Source organism: Cyprinodon tularosa, unplaced genomic scaffold (assembly GCF_016077235.1).
Source record: "Cyprinodon tularosa strain WSP-4 unplaced genomic scaffold, ASM1607723v1 ctg116, whole genome shotgun sequence".
NCBI classification, from domain to species: domain Eukaryota; kingdom Metazoa; phylum Chordata; class Actinopteri; order Cyprinodontiformes; family Cyprinodontidae; genus Cyprinodon; species Cyprinodon tularosa.
In genome coordinates this window covers 1,443,942-1,466,977 of record NW_024037959.1, presented here as the reverse complement: position 1 = coordinate 1,466,977, position 23,036 = coordinate 1,443,942, and the positions used below count along the sequence as shown (strand labels likewise).

The window sequence follows — 23,036 nt, the reverse complement described above, 5'->3', positions numbered from 1 at the left end:
TTTTTCTGACTGAGATGGGATCCTTTTTGCAGCTTCAGCGTAGGTTATTCCGAGCTCAAATTTCATTTTTTTAATTTCCTCAGACCTTTTGCTTGCTTCACAGCCGCGATAGGCAGCAGTATGTTCTCCACCACAATTACAGCATTTTATTTTAGCTTCTTTTCCACATTTTCCGTACTCATGTTCTCCTGCACACCTTCCACACCTCTGTTTCCCTTTACAAACTGCTGCAATGTGACCGAATTTTTGGCATTTGAAACATCTCAATGGTGGAGGATTGTAGATTTTGACATTATAGCTTATGTAACCGATGAATACTTTGCTTGGTAATTGCTCTACTTCGAATTTAATTAGCACAGATAAACTGTCAGATCTTTCTCCGTTTCTTGTTGTTTTTAACCGTTTTACTTCTTTTACTTTTGCACCGCTTATGTTTTCCAGAATCTCTTTTTCAGAAATTTTTAGAGGAACTCCTCCAATGACTCCCCTGCTGATCTTTTTGTTCTCCATTAAGCTGCACTGAACTCTTATCCCGTCAATTTTGTTGATCCGTATTGGATTGCCTTGCTGGGCGCTGTCTCTGCAGTTAATTAGCAGGTCTCCACTGTACAGAATTCTGGCACCTTTGACTTCTCCGACAAGTTTATTGATGGTTTTTGTTAAGTGAACCGGATTCCAATTTGTAAAAGAGTCTGCCTGATTAACGACTTTGAATATGACTTTGAATTCATTTTGTTGTGCTGTGGAATGTATGGAATGATCATCACTGGATTGTTCTGAACTAGATTCCCCTTGAACTGATCTCTGTTTTTTCCGCTTTTTCTAATTTTTTGATGTTGCTATCTTCCAACCTTCATTGTCACTATTTCCCTCTTCCATCCCACAAGAATCGCTTCCTGTTTCCTCACTACTCACGGCCCAAGACCAGGGGCGCAGATAGGTTTTTGAAACTGTGGGGGACAGTTACTATAGGGCTTGGTCATCGTGACGTAAGCACTTCGCGTCGCCGCCATGTTGAATGCGTCTTTTACAGCAGCTCAGACTACTGCCTATGACTACCGCGTACTGTACTCCCTCTCAGCCGTGTTTTAATTTGATTAATTTCACCTTAACTTGATTTCAACCATGGTAAACCGTTGCTGTATTGTGGGCTGTAACAGCTCAACACATGATCGCCATGGAAACATAGAAAATGGGTTAACTTTCCACCGCTTTCCTGACTGGAGGCGTAACCATGGAGACCAAGTGTCAGAGATAAAGAGTCGTCGGCTAGCTTGGATCGCGGCTGTAAGACGACCGAACATAACTTTCCACAGTATTCCGATGTCAATGAGAGTGTGTTCCCTGCATTTTCATTCTGGTAAGTTAAAGATGCACGGTTTTATTTTATAGCCTACTTTGTTTCTTTCCTTCAAAGTTGGGATCTTTTACGGGAAAATAATAAAAACGGCAGCGGGAAAAGGCTCAAATACGCGAGAAACCCGGAGGGTTGGCAGTTAACGTTACTAAATACACCTTTGAAACACATAGCAGCTAGTTAAAAGTACATTACATGCGTGAGTGGTTGTTAGCCTTAGCGGTTAGCAGTTGCTAAACTAGCAGGTTCCAGAGCCCCTCTGATCACAGCTTACCTTCGTACGGATTACTGTGTTCCCACTGTTTGCTGGCTTTATGATCTGCAGCTCCTGAACCCATCCATTCATGAACTGCACATGAGACTCCAGGGACTTGTAGCTTGGGAACTGTTTTGAAGTATAGGCGCTCACTCATTGGTGCTCCACTCATTGTTTGGAACTTTATATGGATCCAAATGATTAACAATGCTGATTTTGTCACCATACCGGTCCCTGGCTTCTCTATTTAATGTGTCCCGGTAAATTCCAGATCCTTTTCGGGATTTTAACATCTTTTTTCTCTCTACTTCTGTCTCTTCTTTCAACAACAACGTTGTGTCAGAGCTATGCTTACGTTTGCGTAGCAGTCAATATGGCTGCGACGTCCCACAATGCAACGTGGATCCTGAGCCCTATTACTGGCTATTACTCAGCTATGACAACCCATCAATCTTAATTGCCCATCATTGCAAGAAAATAACATGTATTGGTACCAAGTACTCACCAAACATGCCACATGACGTGTGAAAAAAAAAAGGTTTTATTTAAACATGGACTGACTTTAAGTGCAGGCTGTAAACACACAGAAACACGAACAGCAAAGCCTACATATATACAAAAACAAATTTGTAAATAAGTACTTTACATGGCTTTTCAATAAATGGCCTCAAATGAAGAAAGTTGTGTGTCTACTTTGTCAAGAACTCTGTAGAACTCCACTTTGTGGTACTCCACAGCAGATTCTGGCCTGTGTGCAGGTGCTGGCCCAGAATATCTCTTTGGGGGCCTATGTGTTAGAGACAGCTTCTCAGCCATATCCACTGCTTCCTTAAAGACTGCCTCAAAGTGGGCTGGCTTTCTTTTGTCCCGTAATCTCTCTTGGACAACTGAGACTGCAGAGACCATGCCCTCCAATGTCTGGGTGCTTTTTTGGAGCGATGTATTCAGCACTTCCAGTTCGCTCATTACATCTAAGGCCAGTGAGCCCCAGTAGCCCCAATTTCAGTAAAATCTCAGGCTTTTAAATGTTGTAAAATCACCCATAAGTTTTAGGTGTTTTAGTCCTTTATAATTAAATTTATACATTCAAAAAACATAAGGAAGTTATTATCAACGTCTCACTCTACTTTACAGCTTTGTATTAACATTGCTTTAATGTGTGTTATTGTGTACAGCTGGGGATGTTAAGGGCCATGTTAATTATAGATTAAATAATTTACTGTTCTGTAGTTTAAGCAATTGTCATATTTGTAACATCACTAGTCTTTCCTGTGACATGCACCTTTTATTTATTTATATATACACACACACACATTATATATATATATATATATATATATATATATATATATATATATATATATATATATATATATATATATATATATATATATATATATATATATATATATATATATATGAGAGAGAGATTCTTTCCTCCGAGTTACAGTGACATAGACAAACTTGAAGATACATGACATCCTCAAATTTCTATTCTATTAAAATTTCTGTATCTGTATAATGGGTCTGTTCTATATGTTGTCTTCTCAATTCAGAAGGCCCCATGCCTGTCTTTGCCTAGGGCCCAAAATTTCCAAAATCCGCCCCTGTGTAGTGGAATTTGTCTAGCTTTGAAGTTCGTTTTTCTCATGATTCAACCTGTAACAACCTAAACCATTTGGCTTGGCATAAATACGGATTCAAGTAGCCTACTGTAGCCTACATATTTCTGAAAGACCCCCAACAACTCCAGAAAAAGTCGGAACAGTCGATTTAATTATAAATAAATAAATGCCAGTCGATTCCCCCTGCCTCCCGCCTTATGACATTGGCACCTCTCTTCACGCTATTCTCACTGACCGTCTCCACTCTTTTTTCCACGGCGACATCGAACAGACAACCAAAAAAATGCAAGGTGATATGATACCGCAATGAACAGTTTACTTACAGTTGGTGCTTTTCAAAAAAAGGATGCAATTGTTTTCTGTTTTTTCGGTTTGGCTGGCCTCATGTTGATGTCCGGACTCCGGAATTGGGAACTGTCCCGCCACTACTGTCTGTCTGAGTAACCATGGAAACCAGGCTCGAGACGTAAATGCCAGAGACAGGATAATTTTTAGATTAGAATCTCTACGACGCAGGCAGCCTGCAGTTAAACAAAACGATTGCCCGTCTATGATCTGACTGTTTTATGTTGTTGTTGCAAAGCAGTAAATTAGAAAAAGCTTTTTGATTTTCTGTGAGTTTCGCCATATGTTTTTTTTTTTTTTTTATAAAAGTGGGGGGGACGGATTGAGGGTCATTCGAATCTGTGTACGTCAGAACACCCCTGACGTACACGCTATCTGCGCCCTTGCCCAAGACATTTCTCCATAAGCAGCTTCAAAACACGCGCCATGCACCAAACGACCATCCACATGCAATCCTCCCAGCGGTGCTCCTGGGCACCATGGCAACAAAATGACCTAGAAGAGGCCAATGAGGGAAAAAAAAAAAAAAAAGCATATTCTTCTTTTCCATTATGGTGGATCGCAAGCAACTTTAAGGTGCATAGCGCCACCTACTGTACACTAGTATGTAGCAACATTACAAATAAAAAAAATTTAATTTTGTATTCTGTAGATAAATAATGCTTTCCTTAATCCATGAATATCCTTTATATTTCCTTCATTTCCAAGTATTCTCCATTTTTTGCCTGTCCTCCCAACCATCCTTCTCAATTTCTCTCCTTTTCATGTTCATAAGTTTTAGTTAATCAGTACATGTTCTACAATCTTTTTTTCCACATCCTTCACATTTATCATCATTTTTCCTCCCTATTAAATATAAATTGTCATTTAAATAGGTATGACCCACTCTTAATCTGATGATTATTACTTCAAAAGAAGCATATTAAATTCAGATAGACTGATCAACCACTTTTAAATCAACTGCATTAAAAAGTAATTGATTTATTGTTTAGAAAGGAATTTAACATTTTATAAAAATAGAAATACCTTTATAGTTTCATAGTAGGAAAAAGTGGGCGGGAGACAATACCCTACACACAATGTTAAAAATAAAAAAAACGCTGAAATCAATGTTTTTTGCATTTAAGTTTTAAAATTTGTAATTAAGAAACATTTAAATTATATATGCAATTGGGGTAAGATTATGATTTTAATTGTTAAGGTAAAGGTACCATGATGTGTTGATAAAGCATGCAAATTATAAGAATAAGGCACTTTAACGGGGATAATCAATTACGGAGCTTGGTAAAAGTAATATCCCTTAAAAATGGCTTCAAAAAATGGCTTTAAAGTCTTGAAGCGATGACCTTTGATACTGTGCTGATGAATCGCTGACGGAGAATCACATGAGGGCAGTCAGCTGACAGAGAGCTGAAATAAAAGCATTATCACGCCGCTCCGCTCGGTAGTTTCCACCTTCCTCCTCTACAGTCCAACTGGAAACATCGCAGTCATGCTGGTGTTAACTCTGCTCTTCGTGTCCTCAGGTAATGGTGACGTTAGATACACTTCACGGTTGTTTTAATCGTTTTTGTGTTTCTTTTGTCAGGCCACGGTAGCTGCTCTCTGATTGTGTAACTTAGTGCGGATCTTTTTCAGGACGCGGAAGTTTTTCATGAGTCGCTGTTTTTGTAAACAAGTTAGCATGGAGGGCAAAGGCTCGTTATATCAGGTGTTGTTTTTTTATTTTTATGAGACACCAGTCAATGATTAATCTATCGCTTCGTCTGAAAATATAAAACGAGTCATAGCTAGTTATAAGACAAAATGTTTTTTGAGGTATATGCTGTAAGTGTTTAGCTAATATTAGCCTGCTAGCCAATGTAGCTAAGCTAGCTAGCTAACGGTTTCACAACTGGGTTTATTTTTTGTTTCCTTTTTAAATATTAGGGCTTAATTTTTAATTTAGTATTTTTCACTAGCCTTTCTATATATTTGAATATATATATATATATATATGTTTTTTCAGAGTTCTTTTCTGTTTTGAGTACCTTTAGCTGGCATGTTCCTCTTTATCAACCGGTATTCCGGTAATTTTCAGATATAAATAGCTCAGTGTGACAAATGACTTCTAAGAAAAAAAAACTTAAAAAAAAGGCAGTTTATACTAATCTTAATCTTTTTGGGTCTAAATTTAATACAGCTATTCTTATCGGTACAAAAGCAGCCATCTGGCCTTCTAATTTTGCTTAAGGCTGTGTATTTGGTGCTTATTCTCAATTAAAATAAAGCATTATTTGATTTAACTTTTTTGCCTTTTTTAAGCTATCCTAGCTTCAACATGTCAATGTTTTACAGAACTTGCAAACTTTTCTCTTCAGTCCCACTACTTGTTTGCTAAACTTGCTGTCATCTGATTGCAGTGAACAGCTGTGGGTTGATAAAATGCATAAAGTAATAAAAATGTTGTTTTTGCTCACTTACAAAAGTTTACAGTAATCCTAAAGCATGTGCTGAAAGTTTCCGTCATTTGAACAGTTGGTTTGCATGAGAACAGCTTGTTTTGTCTGATTGCTCATGTGACTGAAATAGTGGTTGGGAGGGGCTCTGGCCTCTTTGCAGTGAATGATCAGTGGTTTCAGTGTTGCAAGTTCTTATTCATCAGTCAAGTCCATATTTTGTCCTGTCTGTATCCCGATTAGCTGTTCTTCTGAGTTTATTTAGTTCAAGGAGGAAACATTTCCTTTGCAGTATCTAAATGTCACTTTCAGGTCTTGCTTCTCTTTGTAGGGAAAGATCCCTCATTAGACTGGGAAGTGTTAAAGCTGTGCTTTTCGTATTTTACCACATGATTGGTTTCACTTCACTAAAAGAGTGAGAATGAGTCCCTGTAAGGATGGGATGATATCATTTTTGTATTTGGGTTATTTGGATATATATATATATATATATATATATATATATATATATATATATAAAAATCTGCATTACTCTTAAGCAGTATTAGTTTTACAACCGTACTTTACTGTTTGTATTTTTAATGCCACATCAAATTTAACTGATCCAATTGGCAAATCATGCTGATTTTTATTCATGAATCCTGACTGCCAAGTATTTGCCCTCAGGCCATACACGCAAACTTGCTTAAGCAATGAACACACCAATTGGTTTGCACAACATCAGGATTTGACTGCATGTTAAAGGATTGACCGAACATGAGGCGTTGATGGATTACTTTTAATTCTTAAAAAATCTGCATCTGAGCCCAGCGTTACATCTACAGGAGCAGAGGCCCCATTTAGACACTGGTCTGTCAAATCTACATTTGGTTCCTCTTCCCTGATGCTCTCACTGGTTGAGCAATAACATAACTGAAAGTAGCTTTTGAACTTCCTCTTGGAAACTTTACTTCTGAAATCCACTTAAATGCACTAAACTGTACATGTGTATACTTGTTGCCTATTTAGTACTATTTGGGTGTATTTACTTATATTGTGGGTGTGGGAACAAAAGGGTGGTCTTTATGTGGTGGACCCCCACCCACTTGTTTTTTTTTTTTTTGCTGGGGAGTCAGTTTAGAGGTAGCATAATTTCACTTTAGGGTAAGATTAAGGGTATACTTTTTAGCATAACTGTCAGATTAGAGCATAAACATAGTAAATAAAATGAAGGCCAGTTCATGTTAAACCTTATATAGATGGAAGTACAAACCTGTGTCTGTTCCTGTTTGGCCCTCTGAGTGAGAACCATCTTATTTTACAGCAACATTGGTTCCACTTGTTGTGAAGTGGAACTGTTCCTGAGGTTTTAGGCTACATTGATAGTTGTTTATGATTTAGTGTGTAGTAGTAACGGTCAGTTTCTGGCCATATAAAAGTCTGTAAATGACCGAAAATCAAAGGATGGATTTCTTTACTGTTGGGAAGTTCTTATTTTATGATAATTGAACCTTCTCCTACCTTTTCTTTCTGGTTTATGGTGATGTGTTCTAATAACTGTTTTCTTTCAGTTGTAGGAACGCCTCTGCTGGGCACTGAGCAGTGTGCTCGCGGCCCCCCCTACTGGTGCCAAAATGTAAAGACTGCATCTCTGTGTGGAGCTGTTCCTCACTGCCAGCAGAATGTGTGGAACAAACCCCAGATGGTGAAGTCTCCTAATTTCTGATTCTTTTTTATATTTTGCTTTTTGCATTAAAAATATTAATTAAGTAATCTCTAATATTTACCAAGCAGTTTTGTCTGTCTTCAGAAATCTGTACCATGTGACCTGTGTAAGGAGGTGTTGATGGTTGTCGGACAGCTGCTGAAGGATAATGCAACTCAGGTAAGGTTAAACAGAATCCAGAGGTTCTTCAATCCTTGCTGAGCTTTGAAAGCAGCATCAGAGGCTGATATGTTTGGCTTCTTTGTCACAGGCTGAAATTCTGGGATACCTGGAGAAGGCATGTCAGCTCATCCCTGACCAGAGTCTGAGTGCTGAGTGCAAAGAGATGGTGGACAGCTACTATCCCATCCTTATTGGGATAATTACTGGGGAAGTGGTGCGTAATGTTTATCTAAATATAATGCTTTAATTAGCTCTGCTACTATTGTGTAGTATGTCGGTTTATTATTCCTGTCAGACTGAGTAAATAATAGTCCATCTGGTCATTGGCATGCACTGGATGGAGGGTTTAGAAGCAGCTGTGTGTCCTGCTGAAAGGGAGCTATTGATGGGGAAGTTGGTTAAAATCTAAAGGGCAACAGGGCTCCCTTTGTGGAGCCTTTAATATAAAATCGAAAGAAGGAAAAACTTCCCATCCACTAATACATTTAAACCACTCAACATTGTGTTTTTTTTTTTTGTCTCTAAAGGAAGATCCTGCTGTAGCGTGTGGCGCCATGGGTTTGTGCAAGTCTGAGCAGATGGCTCTGGCCAAGCTTCATGCCCAGGAGGAGCTGGTATCCAATGAAATCCCTCAGATGGATCTTTCCCAGCGTGTGGCTCCCTTCCTGCTCAATGTTCCTGGGCTCCTGTATCCTCAGGAGAACCTCAAACAGGAGACTCCAAAACAAGCGGTTCCAGAGCAGGTGCTTCTAGTCACATCTTTAATCTAATATCACCAGTTTTTCTGTCTTTTTATTTAAATATTTCTTTTTTTTTTTTTTTGTAGGATGGTGATGAGGTGTGTCAGGACTGCATCAAGTTCCTCACTGATGCTCAGGCAGAAGCTAAAGCCAACACCTCTTTCATCGACTCCCTGATTCAGAACATTGAGAACCAGTGCGACCTGTTGGGACCAGGCCTGTCTGATATGGTAAAGACTTGTTATGCTCAGAATTCAGATCAATCAAATTCCTGTGGAGATGTTTTTATTTATTGTTTACCTACCATTTCTCATTGCAGTGTAAGCAGTATGTTGGGCAGTACGGACCTGTTGTTGTGCAGCAGCTCATGTCCATGGTGAGTCCTCTAGGTGTCTAGAGTCCCCTCTCTGTCTCTTAAAGCCAGGCTGTAACATGGATCTAATGCCTAAACCTGAGTACTAATGGCTGATCCTTTGTTTTTGCTGCTGAGCCCATGTTGACTTCTGCAGCAGTTTTCACTGTATGAAATGCTCCCAAAAACCCCTTATTTGTTTGTATTTCATTTTGCTTCTGTTCCCCATTTGCATTTATCCATGTAATTCTGTTCTTTTCCCTATTTTTACCCTGGGTTCATTTGCTGCTCCCAGGACCAGGTAGGTCATTCTGTGTTCAGCCTTTAGTCTTTAAAGCCTTAGTGCTTCTTGCTGTTGTGAAATCCACCCTAGCACTAAACGCCTGCCACTGATGCATGGGAATGGTAACCTCACACCCTTGAAATGGTTTTAGCTTTGGGCTATTCACCACACTTGAGTCTTTGTAGGAGCGTTGCATAAAGTGAGCAGACTAAAAGCTTCAATTTACACACGCATGCAACTCACAGGGGCATCTCTGTTAACATTGAATATAAAAATGTGAAGCTGTTGTTGTATAGATGTATTTGATGTTAACTTTGACAGATTGCAGCTGATTCGAAAATCCAAAATAATTCTCAGTTGGAATATTGGGCAGCGTATGGCCTCTGTATTTGTTGCACACGTTGTTAACGTGGCATAGCATTGAGCTCGTTTGTCTGAAATGAGGCAAGAAACCCAAACTCTCTGTAAAGATTCTGATCTTTGGAGTGTCAAAATGGGGAGAAAAAAATCTGATGCTGAAGAGGCTTTCAATAAATTCTTGAGCAGTTAGGAACATTTTTATCTGCATCAACAGTTAAAGGTGTAGAAATATTCCAAAATCTAGAGTGTCAATCAGGAGAGCAGGACAGTGAGTACAGAATCCAGCTGGAGGAAACATTTTCAAACTCTTGAATAGAAAGTTTAAACCTTTTTTTTCCTTTTTTTCTTTTCCTTCTGTTAAACTTTCCATTGCTTTTATATGGCTCCCTGAGCAGCCAGCTATAATGGTCTTTAATGGCTGTCTTTTGGTGCAGGTTGTGACATTCCCAAAGCTGTTTCTGGGTTTTCTTTAACATTTGGACTTTTTGGGAAACTGAGTTTTGGGTTTTAATTAGCTGTAAGCCATAAATGGGAATAACATCTATATAGCAAAATCTTAGCATTTATTTTATCATCTTGATCTAGTTTATTGAGATGCTCCTATTTGCATCTTGGCAGTAGTTGGCATATCGGGCTGAGATACACTTTCCTCCTATAAAACAGGAGTGGTGGTGGCCTCAGGGTTACTGTGTTTTAGCTGGTTCTCCTGTTGTAAACCCTATTGGTTGGTTTGACCGTGTTTGGACTGGTGTTGTGGCCTAACGTGTGCATAGTGCATGACTGGCAGTGCTGTACGACGTGCTCACTCTAACCACATAAGCTAGGGTAACCTATTCTAAGCTAATGGTCCTTTTCTGTCCCCAGCAACCAAAGGAGATCTGTACTCTTGCTGGTTTCTGTGCTGCCATGAAGAAGTCTGTCCCCATGTTGAACCTTCAGGCTGCCAAGACTGTCCCTGCTGCCAAAACTATAATGGCTAAGGTTTTCCCTGCTACCAAACTTGAGCCTGCAGTTTCCAAGGTAGGTGTTGGAAGCCATGTTTTAAGGGAGTCTTATTATCAGAAATAACTCGTCCTGCATGATTAAACGCTGCCTAATTCTTGTTTCAGCCGATGGTGCGTGTCCGTGAGTCTGGAACTTGTGCCATCTGCGAGTTTGTGATGAAGCAGCTGGAGTCCATGTTGGAGGATCATACAACAGAGGTGGGGACTTTTGACAGGTTCTAGTGATTTAAAACCATCAGTGCTGCTTTTCCTGGCATCCGTCTGATCCTTGTATCTAATGGCAGGAGGAGGTCGTTCAGGCTGTGGAGAAGGTGTGCACGTTGCTGCCCTCCTCTCTGACCGCTCAGTGCAAAGACCTGATTGAAACGTACGGCCAGGCCATCATTGAGCTGCTGGTGCAGCAGGCTGACCCAAAGACTGTTTGCACAATGCTGGGACTCTGCAACGATGCCAGCCGGGCATTTGTTGGTAAATCACAGCTTTAAAATCCACTCTGTTTTCATGTAAACCGTGGAGTTGTGCAATGCAGTGCTCAAAGCTGTTCAACTTGTGCAAATGAACTGTTTAATCTCCTCAGTTGCCCTGGATCAGACTCGTTTTAAGGTTGGCGGCTACTGTGATGTGTGCAAGATGGCGGTGAGTTACATCGATGGCATCCTGCAGAAGAACGCCACAGAGGTAGAGATTGAAGAAGCTGTGAAGAAAGTATGCAGCTTCCTTCCCGACGCTTACAGGACTGAGGTAAGTCACATCTCCTATAGTCTTTAACATTTCCTTAAATCAGGCATCTAACATCCAGAGCTTTTCTAGTGTGACCAGCTGGTGGAGCAGTACGAGCCGATGCTTGTCCAACTGTTGCTCCAGATGCTAGACCCAGACTTCGTTTGCACAGTAAGTGCAAAAGCTCTCGTGAATTTTAGTTTTTGTAGATTTATTCTGAGGCAGATTTCCTCTGGATGTCATGGATTTTAATCTAAATGGCAAGTCTGATCTCTGTGTTGCAGAAATTGGGAGCTTGCCCTGAGGCTGAGCGGAAGCTGCTGGGAACAGAGAGGTGCTCTTGGGGACCTGGATACTGGTGCAAGAACATGGAAACAGCTACAGAGTGCAATGTGAGTACACAAGTCCTTACATCATAAATGACTTGTATTAGGGGGGCAGATTTAAACTTTTCATTCTTGACACTTTAGTTTAAAACGGGATGATATGAGCTTAATTGACTTCCTATAAATGCTTTATTTTCTACTCTTGTACTAAAAAAAAAATCACTAAACCTCAGTGAAGGTTTATTGCACTGCATTTTAGAGCTTGTAGTGTTTTTGTCTTTAGGACATCCATCTAAACCTGCTCTTCTGTCTTCCAGGCTGTGGCTCACTGCAGGCGCCATGTGTGGGTGTAAAGAAAAAACTGACCTGTAGGGAAATAAAATCACTGTAGTGCTGCTTTCCACTATTAATCCATGTCTAATAGGCTAAAACTGCTGTGATGTGACAAAATTAACTTTATGATTTCAATGATGGCATGGTGGAAAGGGACTGGGACTATTTGTTTGTTCTCAAGTTTGGGACTTGGAAAGGGGTTTGAAGTTGTGGATGGGGGGGTGATTATGTATGTTGGCCTTAAACTTGGCCTCTGAGTTTTGTACTAGTTTCTATATTCTGTATTGCCTGCTTCACATGTCAAATTAAACTAGCCCCTCCCCCTTTCTAAACCAAACTGAATGCATCTGCAAACCAGTTTGTTTCTGGCTTGTCCTTATTTTAGCAGTGTGTACATGTGATCTTTGAGGATCTTGGTTTTGTTTTATAGGGGCTGATCGGGGGACTTCCTCCCAATGTTTGCACCTTTGATTTACATATTTCTCCAATGCACACAATCTCAAATCTGTTTTAAGCAACTGGTTGTCAGTTAATTTGTGAGTTTGACAATTAAAGTGATTCCAAACCTACCTGCTGCCTCCTCTCTCTTTGCTTTTTTAGTAAAAGATATTCATGGTAACATTTTTAAACTTTTTTTTCTTTTTTAAATGAGGCTGCAATTATTGCAATGACTAATATCTGACATTTTGTAGGAAAAACGACTTTAAAGTACCTAATTGCACCAGTGCAGAGCTGAGATCAAATATACCTGGGTCTCACCACATCTTTATATATTCTACTGCTTTTAGCTTGGTGTACTTGAATCCAAATTGCTCTTCTGACCTGCACAGATTTCCCCTTCAGGGATAGAAGTTTGTTCTAAAGCCACTTTTACTCATTTCAAAGTGTTTTGGAAAAGCATCTGTCCTGACCTTAGACTTGTGTACAGAGCTTATAGTGAGAGCATGGAACCCTACAGACCTGATCCAAACAAGCTTACTGTAGAAAACAAATTTATTTCTTTGCAGATTTTACAAATGTTTTTTTTACATTGGGTATATTTGGATATAAATTCATTTTCAAGTATTTAAAGTGACATACCACCATATCTGATTAATTAATCCTGAAGATACTGCCTCCCATATGTAAAGGTAGAAAGAGGATTCTCTCCTGAGAATTGGCACAGACTATATTTGAAATGATGAGAGATGGGGGGGGAGCAACACTTTGGTTCAGTGGAAATAAAATGCTTGATTGCACACAGGCTGTAGTGTTCCCTCACTACAAAGTTTGAAATACCACCAGTTCAGATATTATGCACAATGAGAACAGAACATGCAGATCCAGCCGCTAGTCCCAGAGAGAGAAAGAATGACATGACCACTCCTGTAGCTTCTGCCTGCTCCCGGGGAACCACCTTTGGTCCATAGATCATAGGCAGCGTGCCCAGGTATCCATTAGAGAGACCTAACAGGCAGTTAAAGATCACAGGGTACACATCACTAGGGAACAGCACCGTATGAAGATGGTCCCGTGGCTGGTAGTTACAGAACATGAGGAGTGGCACCATTACAGAGCGACACAGCACCAGAGCGGGCAGGACTCTGCTGGTGGGACCGGGGATCTGCACCCAGGCCGTCGCCTGCCTGCCACAGAAGTCTCCTACATTATAAAGGAGGAAACTGGTCAGAGGTACGAAGTACGTTGTCGTCCAGGGGCTGCCGCTGTCTGCATTCACAGACTGGATCCCCGATGAGATGGTGGGGAATACAGAGATTGTGATGAAGAAAACATAGAAGACGCAAAAGCCAAGTATTCCAGCCTTTCTAATGATGGGCTGCAGCGGTGGGACTGTAGCGGCGTGGTCCTCAGTGAGCGCCCCGGGCCTGGCGCAGCTCTTCCCCAGCATGTAGTGTCTGACAGAAGAGATGGGAGATTTTATTTCACTGATTTTTCCACAAGTTAAAGAACATTAACATTTCCAAACATGGGAGGGAAGAAAAAAAAAAAAGTTTAGCAAGAAGAAATATTTGGATCTTTTTACCTTGAATATGCAAACTTGGGCAAAAGCAAATAGGAGGTGATGCAGATGAGGATAAAGACGTCTGCAGTCAGGAAATAGGCCAGAGCGTTGCTGGTCACGTCCTCAGCCACACTTAGGGTCACTATTGATGCTACCGCAGTTAAGGTTCCCCCCATGGCCTGACCTAGCACCACAAAACAGACATTTATGTACAAAAGAAGCTCTGTACTGTTTACATTTGAAGAAAAAAAATATATATATGAGGGCAATAAGTGAAAATACCAATATATGGTTAATAAAAAAACATTTTGTTACAAAATAAATACAACTGGAAAATAAAGTTTTAATACTTTAAATCTTTATAAACATTAAACAAAATAACTAAATACAATTGTTATTCAAAGCTTTAATTCCCTATAAGTTTGTAAATAATTATTGCAGTACTTATGCTATAGTTATTTGGTTAATCTGTTTTCTGTTTCAGTCATCAAACATGTAAACCCTGCAGAGGAGTAAAATCCTTTATGAGATAAGTCATAGGGATAGATCTTTTTTCCCCAAAATGACACCATTTACTAAATAAATACATTATAAAATTGTTGCTTAAATGTGTCATTAGTTATTTAGCATTGAACATTAAAGGAATAGTACACCCAAAACATGATTAGCCTTCATTTTCTACTCACCCCCATGCTGAACAACACTCTGGAGTACTTTTTTGATATCACAAATGCATCTGGAGATCTGGGAGGCTTCTTGCTGTCTGCTGACATTCAAATAATGGAGGTCTATGGTGCCCGAGGCAGAAAGGTCCATAAAAGTCCACAAAAACGTGTCAATATTCCTCCATACTGCTCGTCCAATGTAATCCAAGTGTCCTGAGTGGGTAGCATCCAGAATTTACTCGAAACGAAGTCATTTAGAACGTTTTAGAGCCTAAACAGTAGTGTATAGGATTTCCTAATAGCGCCCCCATGCGCGCTCACGATTCTACAGAAGCCGGCAGACCAAACCAGCGCATTCAGCTCGGCAAAGAACTCATGCTCTTCCTCATCACTGAAGTCCTCAGACATTTTTCTTTCGTTGTTTCTTTCTTTGCACAGGTAAACAGCACATTTCTTCTTCTACGCTTGCATTATCGGCAGAGCAGACGCTGAATGCGCACTTTCTTCCGGTTTGGTCTGCCGGCTTCCGTAGAATCGTGAGCGCGCATGGGGGCGCTATTAGGAAATCCTATACACTACTGTTTAGAATCTAAAACGTTCTAAATGACTTCGTTTCGAGTAAATTCTGGATGCTACCCACTCAGGACACTTGGATTACATTGGACGAGCAGTATGGAGGAATATTGACACGTTTTTGTGGACTTTTATGGACCTTTCTGTCTCGGGCGCCATGGACCTCCATTATTTGAATGTCAGCAGACAGCAAGAAGCCTCCCGGATCTCCAGATGCATTTGAGATATCAAAAAAGTACTCCAGAGTGTTGTTCAGCATGGGGGTGAGTAGAAAATGAAGGCTAATCATGTTTTGGGTGTACTATTCCTTTAATGATAAAAATGTAAAAAAAAAAAAATTTTTTATAGAAACAAGAAATTCGGATTAACCTTTCTTTCCTGTATATTAATGCCATCTGCTGGCCAATGTTTAACATTGCATTTGTATGAAACCACAGCAAAATGACATGAAATAATATAGTGCTGTTATGACAACTCAGTGCATACTGACATTTTATTTTTTTTAAATATCCCCTTTAAAAAGGAAAATAATTAGAAATATTGCAAGACAGACTGAAATAAATAACTGCCTTTACAAAATAGGACATTTTGAGAGAAGTGGAAAATGCGTAAATACGCACCCACTGTAGAAAAATCTGAAAAAGTGCTGATTAATTACATTTGGGGAATTTTCGAGTGTTATTTTGCTGAGTTTAGCTTTAGGTTTGGAGAAGAATCCACAGACAACTGATTTCCCAATCACTTCTCACTGACTTGGTCATCAGAAATAAAAGTTTTTTTTACATACAATGAGGAAAATAGGTATTTGAACATCCTGCTATTTTGCATGTTCTCATGGAGGGGTCTGAAATTGTCATCGTAGGGGCATGACCACTGTGAGAGACATAATCTAAAAAATAAAAAAAATCAGAAATCACAATGTATTATTTTTAAAGTTATTTGTGTGATAAAGCTGCAAAAAAATATTTAAAGTTCATATTTGTTACAGTAGCTTTTGCTTGCAATTACAGAGGTCAAACGTTTCCTGTAGTCTTTCATCAGGTTTGCACACACTGCAGGAGGGATTTTGGCCCATTCCTCTACACAGTTCTTCTCTAGATCAGTCACGTTTCTGGGCTGTCACTGAGAAACAAGGAATTTGAGCTCCTTCCAAAGATTCTCTATTGGGGTTAAGTAGGGTGACCATATTTTCATTTGGGAAGGATACCTTGTAGCGGGGGGCGGGGGGGGGGGGGGGGGGGGGGGGGGGCGGAATGAGACATTTGAACTATAAATAGTGGGAACTATAAATCTGATAGGAGTTTAATTTTTTTATTGTTGTTTTGCACAATATGCTTAACTAAGTATTTTTTGTTGTTGAATATTAGAGATTTTGCAGATACATTTTGTAGATACATTGTTTTGATTTACTTATATATTTCTAACCCTTTTATAGAATAGAATAGAAAATCCCTTTGTTGTCCCACAATAGGCAAATTTACAGCAGCAGAAAGATTATTGAAAGTGGTCACACAAATGAGGACCTTACAAAAATGTATAAGAATAACATAATAGGGAAGAGTTAAAATATAAAATTAAATACTGTAAAGTGTTTTAACAATATAAAACTGGGGAATAAATAACCAATATGCAGCTATGGACATTTTTACAGTAATGGATATTTGAAAATAGCAGCAACATCAGAGATGTGCAAAATGACAGCAGCATGTTATTTAACTGACTAAGGTTTCTATCATTACATTTGATTTGATTGGTTCCTGCTCCCGGTGGTTGGAACCTTTATTCCACTCTGGATTCTTGTGAGTGTAGTCTTTGTTCACTTTAACTTTTTAAAAAATAAATAAATAAACAAACAGTTTTGAAAACCTCAGTATTCATTCTTTTCCTGCTTTGTGTGTCAACTTTCACGGTTGCTAAGCAACAGAGCATACGGCGGTAAAACCCGCCGAAGGGAGGACCTGTTCGAATTTACAGCCAAAACTCTTCCGGTCTCCTTATTTTCAAGGACTTCGAAAGATCCAGTCTAGGTAGATCGCGTCCTTGGAGGATGCGTCCTAAGTTTTCGAACAGAGCCTCTGATTAAGAACAGGGCTGCCCGCACTGACGCGGCTCAGGGATTACGTCACACGGAGCGTTGTGCGCAGTGAAATCAGGACATTTCCTCACTTTCTAAAAAAAACCCGGGACGCCCGGGACAGGACGTGAAATACGGATATGTCCCGGGAAATACGGACGTTTGGTCACCCTAGTTTAAGTCTGGGTATGCTACGGCAGAACCTTGATATGCTTCTTCCAGAGCCACTCCTTGGTTATCCTGGCTGTGTGCTTTGGGTCATTGTCATGAAAACCCAGCCTCGACCCATCTTCAATGCTCTGAGGGAAGGAGGTTGAGCCCCAAAATCTGGTAATACATGGCCCCGTTCATCCTCAATTTAATACACTGCAGTCACCTTGTCCCATGTGGAGAAAAACACCCCCAAAGTATGATGCTACCATCCCCATGCTTCATAGTAGGTATGGTGTTTTGGTGATGGTACTCGTCATTCTCTTCTTACCAAAAAGTTCCATTTTGGTCTCATCTGATCACATGACTTTTTCCCATGACTCCTCTGGATCATCCAAATGGTAATTAGCAAACTTAAGATGGGGAACCTTCCGTGCTATGCATGATTACAAACCATGACACTTAGTGTATTACCAACAGTAACCTTGGAAACAGTGGTCCCAGCTCTCTTCAGGTGATTAACCAGCTCTTCCCATGTAGTTCTGGGCTGATTTCTCACCTTTCTTAGGATCATTGAGACCCCACAAGATCTTGCATGGAGCCCCAGTCTGAGGGAGAGTGACAGCCATGTTAAGCTTCTTCCATTTTCTAATGATTGCTCCAACAGAGGACCTTTTTAAAACAAGCTGCTTGGCAATTTCCCTGTAGCACTTTCCAGCCCTGTGGAAGTGTGCAATTTTGTCTCTAGTGTGTTTGGACAGCTCTTTGGTGTTGGCCATGTTAGTAGTTGGATTCTTACTGGTTGTGTGGGGTGGAGAGGTGTCTTTATGCAGTTAATGACCTCAAACAGGTGCATCTAATTTAGGATAATAAATCAATTGGAGGTGGACATTTTGAAGGCAGACTAACAGATATTTGAGGGTCAAAATTCTAGCTGATAGATGCTGAAATAAGTTTTTGCAGCTGTATCATTGATGAAATACTCAAAAAAAAAATCATATAGTGGGATTTCTGGATTGTATTTTTTAGATTATGTCTCTCCCAGTGGAAATGCACCTATGATGACAATTTCAGACCCCTCAATGATTTCTAAGTGGGAGACCTTGTAAAATAACAAGGTGCTGAAATACTTATTTTCCATCCTCTATGTTATACAACAAATTTTTTTAAGAACAAAAATGTAGGTTCTGATCCTTGATTTACATAATAATTTAAATGTTTGGCCAATAAATTGTTGAACAATTTCTATTAGTTTGTAAAACGAAATGACACAAATTTCTTATGTATTTATTAAATATGAATTACCCCATATATATTTATTTTTATTTTGTTCATTATTTGTAAAAATTTGGAACTTTATATCTAGTAATTCTTTAGGGTCTTTTAATTTAACCAATCCACCAACATTAAATGTTCTGAATGATCTCCTCAGCTCAGCAGAAAGTTCTGGTTATGAGGCAACGATTTGACACAGTTGTCTGATCAACAGGCACTGGAGCTGAAGGCGTCACACAGAAAACGTGAGCAGACTAACCTGAAATGAGGGCTTGGGAGATCCTCATGGGAAAATAGCCACTGATCCCAAACACGCTGCCACAGAAGACGTTGGAGGCTCCGCTGACGACAGCCACACTGGCAAGCGTGCCGGCGAAGAACTCCATCCTGTGCTCCGACACGTCCACCTTTACTAGCACCGTGGTCACCACGAATACAAGCAGCATCACGACGAGGGATGAAAGGATCCTAACGTTTGCCGACAACCTGGGAACAGAAAAAGGATTAAACAATGAGGGCGAGCTGGTTCCATCCGTCCAAGCAGTTCCCATCCTCGATTATCTCATATTTGGTTTGAAAAAGCAAAGCACACTTGGACCAAATTGGGAAGCAGGATGAAAACCTGTTTTTTTTAATCAAAAAATTTTTTTTTACCTGCTTATGTATTCAAACCCCCGAGTTAATACTTTATAAGAAGCATCACATTTGCTGCCAATAAAAGTGGTCAATGTTAGATGTGAACATGACAAGACTTTTGCAAATTCTTCTTTCCAAAAACAGCTTTAAATTTGGATTAAGTGGAAAGCAAAGTTTTAAATCTGGACTCCGATTCCAAATCTGATTTAGCTCTGAAATTTGACCTTAATAAATCTGCAGATTTAGGGTTATGTTCCTGAGCAGATAAACTCTTGTGATGGGTTGATTCCAAACTGTATTGATACTGGGTTGATATTGTCCCACAGAATACTGACACCTGCTGGACCTTTAAAGATACTACAGGCAGCTTATTTGACACTCAACTGAATTGATTTGATGACCTAGTACAATGATATAATTTTAAGGGTTATATGTATTATTACATGTCTATGTTTAAATTGAAAAGTCCTCCTAACCCAGTTGTTAAGCTCTTCAGTCATCATGGTGCTGTTTCTCCACTAAAGAGCTGGACTTCTGAAGGCTGAACTCCATTTGTTTAGGGGTATGAGAGTAATAAATAAATTGCTGCCATAATTAAAAGGTTACAGGAAAGAAAAAATATATAAATATATTTTCTGTGTTGGTCTATCATATTGAATCTATTTGTAGCTGGAAAAAACGTGCATGAAGTCTTACTCACCTGTTAACCAGAAAATAGTTAAGTATTAGGCAAAACACAGAAGGCCCTGCTGAGGCTAGGGTCACGTAACTTTCAAAGTAGTCCTGGGAAAGGAGAAGAGAAATATACATATTCTTCTATCATGTTTTTTAAAGAATAGGCAGATCATTATTTTAGTGCCGTTTAAGTGAATCTAAATCACCAAATACTTTCATTATTATATTTAAATTGCTGTTCAAATCTGAAAGTTGGATTTCAGCGAAATATGAAATGACACTCAAACGTACTGTGATCTTTGTGGTGCTATGTCAGATGCAGAGACATCTTTAGAAATGTCCAGACACAAACAAATCAAAACAAAAACATTCAGCTGTACCTCATTGGCCTTCTACTCACACTGAGACCAGAATGCCCGCTGTGGTCACTGCTGTTGCTCAGCTTGTAGTGCCAGTAGTGCTTGGCTGTTATGAAGAAGTTCCACGGCAGCAGGGAACCGACGCCCATCACAAAAAAGATAAGGTATACCAGAAAGTACGAGTCCTCTGGACTGTAGCGCACAGCCAGAGGCGCAGAGGAGACTTTAGGAAGAAGAGCTGCAGAGGGACTGGCATCTTCGTCCTCCTCATCCTCGATTGAGCTCTGTTCGTCGTACCCAGGCGGGAGATAGGATGAGTTGACGCTGGGCTGCACAGACTCTGTGCGGTCCATTTTCACAGGTACTGTCCAGGGTACTCAGAGGGTGAAAACAGAAGAGAAAAGGGCAAGCTGGGGGAAAAGAGAAGACAGAAGTGAAAAGTTTGGTTCTACAGAATAATGAGAAATATGAGATAATGTTAGAGCAGTAAAAACAAGTTTCCAAAAGAGCAGCAGAGATCCCCCTAAATTATAACTCAATAATTTCCTCACATTGTAGTTTAATATCAGGTAGCAAAAAGTATTCGTACTAGGGCTGAGACAACTAATCAGATTAATCGAATATTTAAATAATTGTCAACTAATTTAGTAATTGATTAATTTCTAACTGGAGTATACAAGCTCTAAAACATGCCTTTAGCTGACAGAGCAACCAACTTAGAGCAGAAATTATACCAAGATTGTAAAAACATATAGAAACATTGTGCATTTAAGATAAGAAAAAACTTTTTCGTCAATCAATTCTCTCCATCCAGAACTCCTCAAGTGGAAAAGGGTTCTCCTTTAAGGAACCCTTGTGCTATTTGATTATTAATCGATGAATCGAAAAAATAACTAACAGATCAATCAATTTGCATAATAGTGCAGCCCTAATTCATTCCCCTTGAATTTCCCCCCATTTTTTCATGTTACATCCACAAACTTAGATGTAAATACAAAAAACACATATCCATTAGGAGATTCTTTTAACAAATAATCCCCCCCAAAAAAATATGACATGCACTTTTATACGGTGTCATTTACTACTTGTACTACTAAAATCCAATAAAACCATTTCCCTTCTGATTATTAAACATAGTGATATAATATAATCAAACATAGTAATGCAATATAATCTCAGTATTCAGAGGTTCATCAAAGAACATCAATAAAGACCAACAGCTAATGACGACCTAGTAACAAAGAAGCCAGGTTAGAGATAAATCTATAGAGAAGACAGCAAGGTTATAAACATCATGACAAGGTCTAAACATACCAACAAGAACTGATCAAGACAATAAACAATAAATCAAACAACACTGTTAACCACTGTTAATAAACTGGATGTCTTGAAAAAGAGAGCATTAATCAAAGGTAACTCTGGAGGAGCTGCTCAATAAGCTGCTCATCAGGCCCTGCATGTGGAGTCAGAGAAACCCACAGACTTATTCATTAACACCATCACCATCAATGTGTTTATGAAGGCACCTCTCTCCCACTGTCTTCTATCAAGTCTCTGTTGAGTAACTCAAGTCATGACCTGCCTATTCAATCAGAGACAAATATTCCAGACAAAACGTTTCTCACATCCCGTGTTTTTGAGACATGTGATTGTTTGACTCATTACTCCGACTTCAAACAGAAGACCCTAATTTAATCTCACCTCTCATCAAAATGTCCTTAAATGTTTAACAGAGCTCCTCCACGATCACCGTGCTGCAGATGTGTCAGAAGAATAAATAAATAAATAAAAATTACGCAGTAAAATGTAGCCACTATCTTGAGGTAAAAGTTGATTTTGCAACTTAAGTGTGACTAAAGAGGAACTAATATTCACATGATACTAAAACCAAAAACCCTTTGACTTACTGAAACAGGATACTGCACCACAATATCCCTATCAATAAAAGATGTTTTTTCGATAATTTATCTAAACTTTACATTAACCTTATTTATTCTTTGTCTAAAAAAATAGTTAGGGTTAACAGTTAAAGCTAAAAGCAAAGCAAGCTAGCTCCACCGATGGTTGAAAACAAATGAACAAGACAAACCTCATCCCTGAAAACTTCGACACTTTCGCTCCACTGCTTTCCAAACAGGTTTTTCCAAAAATAAAAGATTCAGTTGACAGCAAACTGGTGTTTCTGGTCAGCTGATTTACTGGGGCTTCCGAAGTGCAAGCTCGGATGGTTAGCAGCTGCAACACCACTTCCGGTTGTAAGACAAAAACAAACAAACACGATATGGAAAAAAAAGAAATTAAAAAATATAAATATAAAACGACTTAATATAGTGGCCAATATATGTAAATTAAAAGAAAGACTGAACATATATAGGCCTATATATTTTAAAGGCAGAAAAATAGCTTACGTTGATAGACAGGAAGTTGATCGTAGTAGCTTTTCACAATAAAAGCCGAATAATAAAAGAACTAATTCTGCAGTTTCTTCTATACATTATAATATTTATATAAACGTTTGAAAAGTTATTTTAATTCACTAAATACAACAAAGAATGAACGTAATATAATATAATTAATTACTGAAATTGATTATGCCTTATAGCAAATGCAAACTCAGCTGC

At 39.2% G+C, this 23,036-nt stretch overlaps 2 protein-coding genes across 5 annotated transcripts; one reads left to right on the top strand and one right to left on the bottom strand.

Moving 5' to 3' along the window:
* The first annotated feature begins 4,952 nt into the window (after positions 1–4,952).
* Positions 4,953–12,575, top strand: LOC119797940 (prosaposin). Of its 2 annotated transcripts, XM_038307220.1 has the most exons (15): positions 4,953–5,109; positions 7,572–7,705; positions 7,811–7,885; positions 7,977–8,102; positions 8,416–8,631; positions 8,715–8,858; positions 8,948–9,004; positions 9,276–9,281; positions 10,488–10,643; positions 10,733–10,825; positions 10,912–11,095; positions 11,205–11,368; positions 11,438–11,518; positions 11,632–11,739; positions 11,991–12,575. In XM_038307220.1, exons 1-15 carry the CDS (start codon positions 5,076–5,078, stop codon positions 12,024–12,026), a joined length of 1,614 nt encoding a protein of 537 aa, XP_038163148.1. In that variant the 5' UTR covers positions 4,953–5,075; the 3' UTR covers positions 12,027–12,575. The 2 variants fall into 2 exon arrangements, with proteins under 2 accessions (XP_038163148.1, XP_038163156.1); XM_038307228.1 differs by lacking the exon at positions 9,276–9,281.
* Positions 12,576–12,981: 406 nt separating this feature from the next.
* slc29a3 (solute carrier family 29 member 3) lies at positions 12,982–22,676 on the bottom strand. 3 transcript variants are annotated; one of them, XM_038307249.1, is made up of 7 exons: positions 22,505–22,676; positions 22,117–22,169; positions 20,457–20,825; positions 20,082–20,164; positions 19,005–19,231; positions 14,030–14,192; positions 12,982–13,901 (listed from the first exon to the last, which is right to left on the bottom strand). In XM_038307249.1, exons 3-7 carry the CDS (start codon positions 20,766–20,768, stop codon positions 13,292–13,294), a joined length of 1,395 nt encoding a protein of 464 aa, XP_038163177.1. In that variant the 5' UTR covers positions 20,769–20,825; positions 22,117–22,169; positions 22,505–22,676; the 3' UTR covers positions 12,982–13,291. The 3 variants fall into 3 exon arrangements, with proteins under 3 accessions (XP_038163177.1, XP_038163184.1, XP_038163169.1); XM_038307256.1 differs by lacking the exon at positions 22,505–22,676 and adding an exon at positions 22,323–22,476; XM_038307241.1 differs by lacking the exon at positions 22,117–22,169.
* Between the last annotated feature and the right edge of the window lie 360 nt (positions 22,677–23,036).

What these genes read in the sequence shown, in the direction of transcription:
- LOC119797940 (XM_038307220.1), top strand. Translation starts at nt 5,076, where the DNA reads ATGCTGGTGTTAACTCTGCTCTTCGTGTCCTCAG. An exon ending in GGATAATTACTGGGGAAGTG is followed by an intron (nt 8,103 to 8,415) that starts GTGCGTAATGTT and finishes TTGTCTCTAAAG; the next exon opens with GAAGATCCTGCTGTAGCGTG. An exon ending in GACCAGGCCTGTCTGATATG is followed by an intron (nt 8,859 to 8,947) that starts GTAAAGACTTGT and finishes TTCTCATTGCAG; the next exon opens with TGTAAGCAGTATGTTGGGCA.
- slc29a3 (XM_038307249.1), bottom strand. Translation starts at nt 20,768, where the DNA reads ATGGACCGCACAGAGTCTGTGCAGCCCAGCGTCAACTCATCCTATCTC. An exon ending in GCGGGCATTCTGGTCTCAGT is followed by an intron (nt 20,165 to 20,456) that starts GTGAGTAGAAGG and finishes CTCCTTTCCCAG; the next exon opens with GACTACTTTGAAAGTTACGT. An exon ending in CCCAAGTTTGCATATTCAAG is followed by an intron (nt 13,902 to 14,029) that starts GTAAAAAGATCC and finishes CTCTTCTGTCAG; the next exon opens with ACACTACATGCTGGGGAAGA.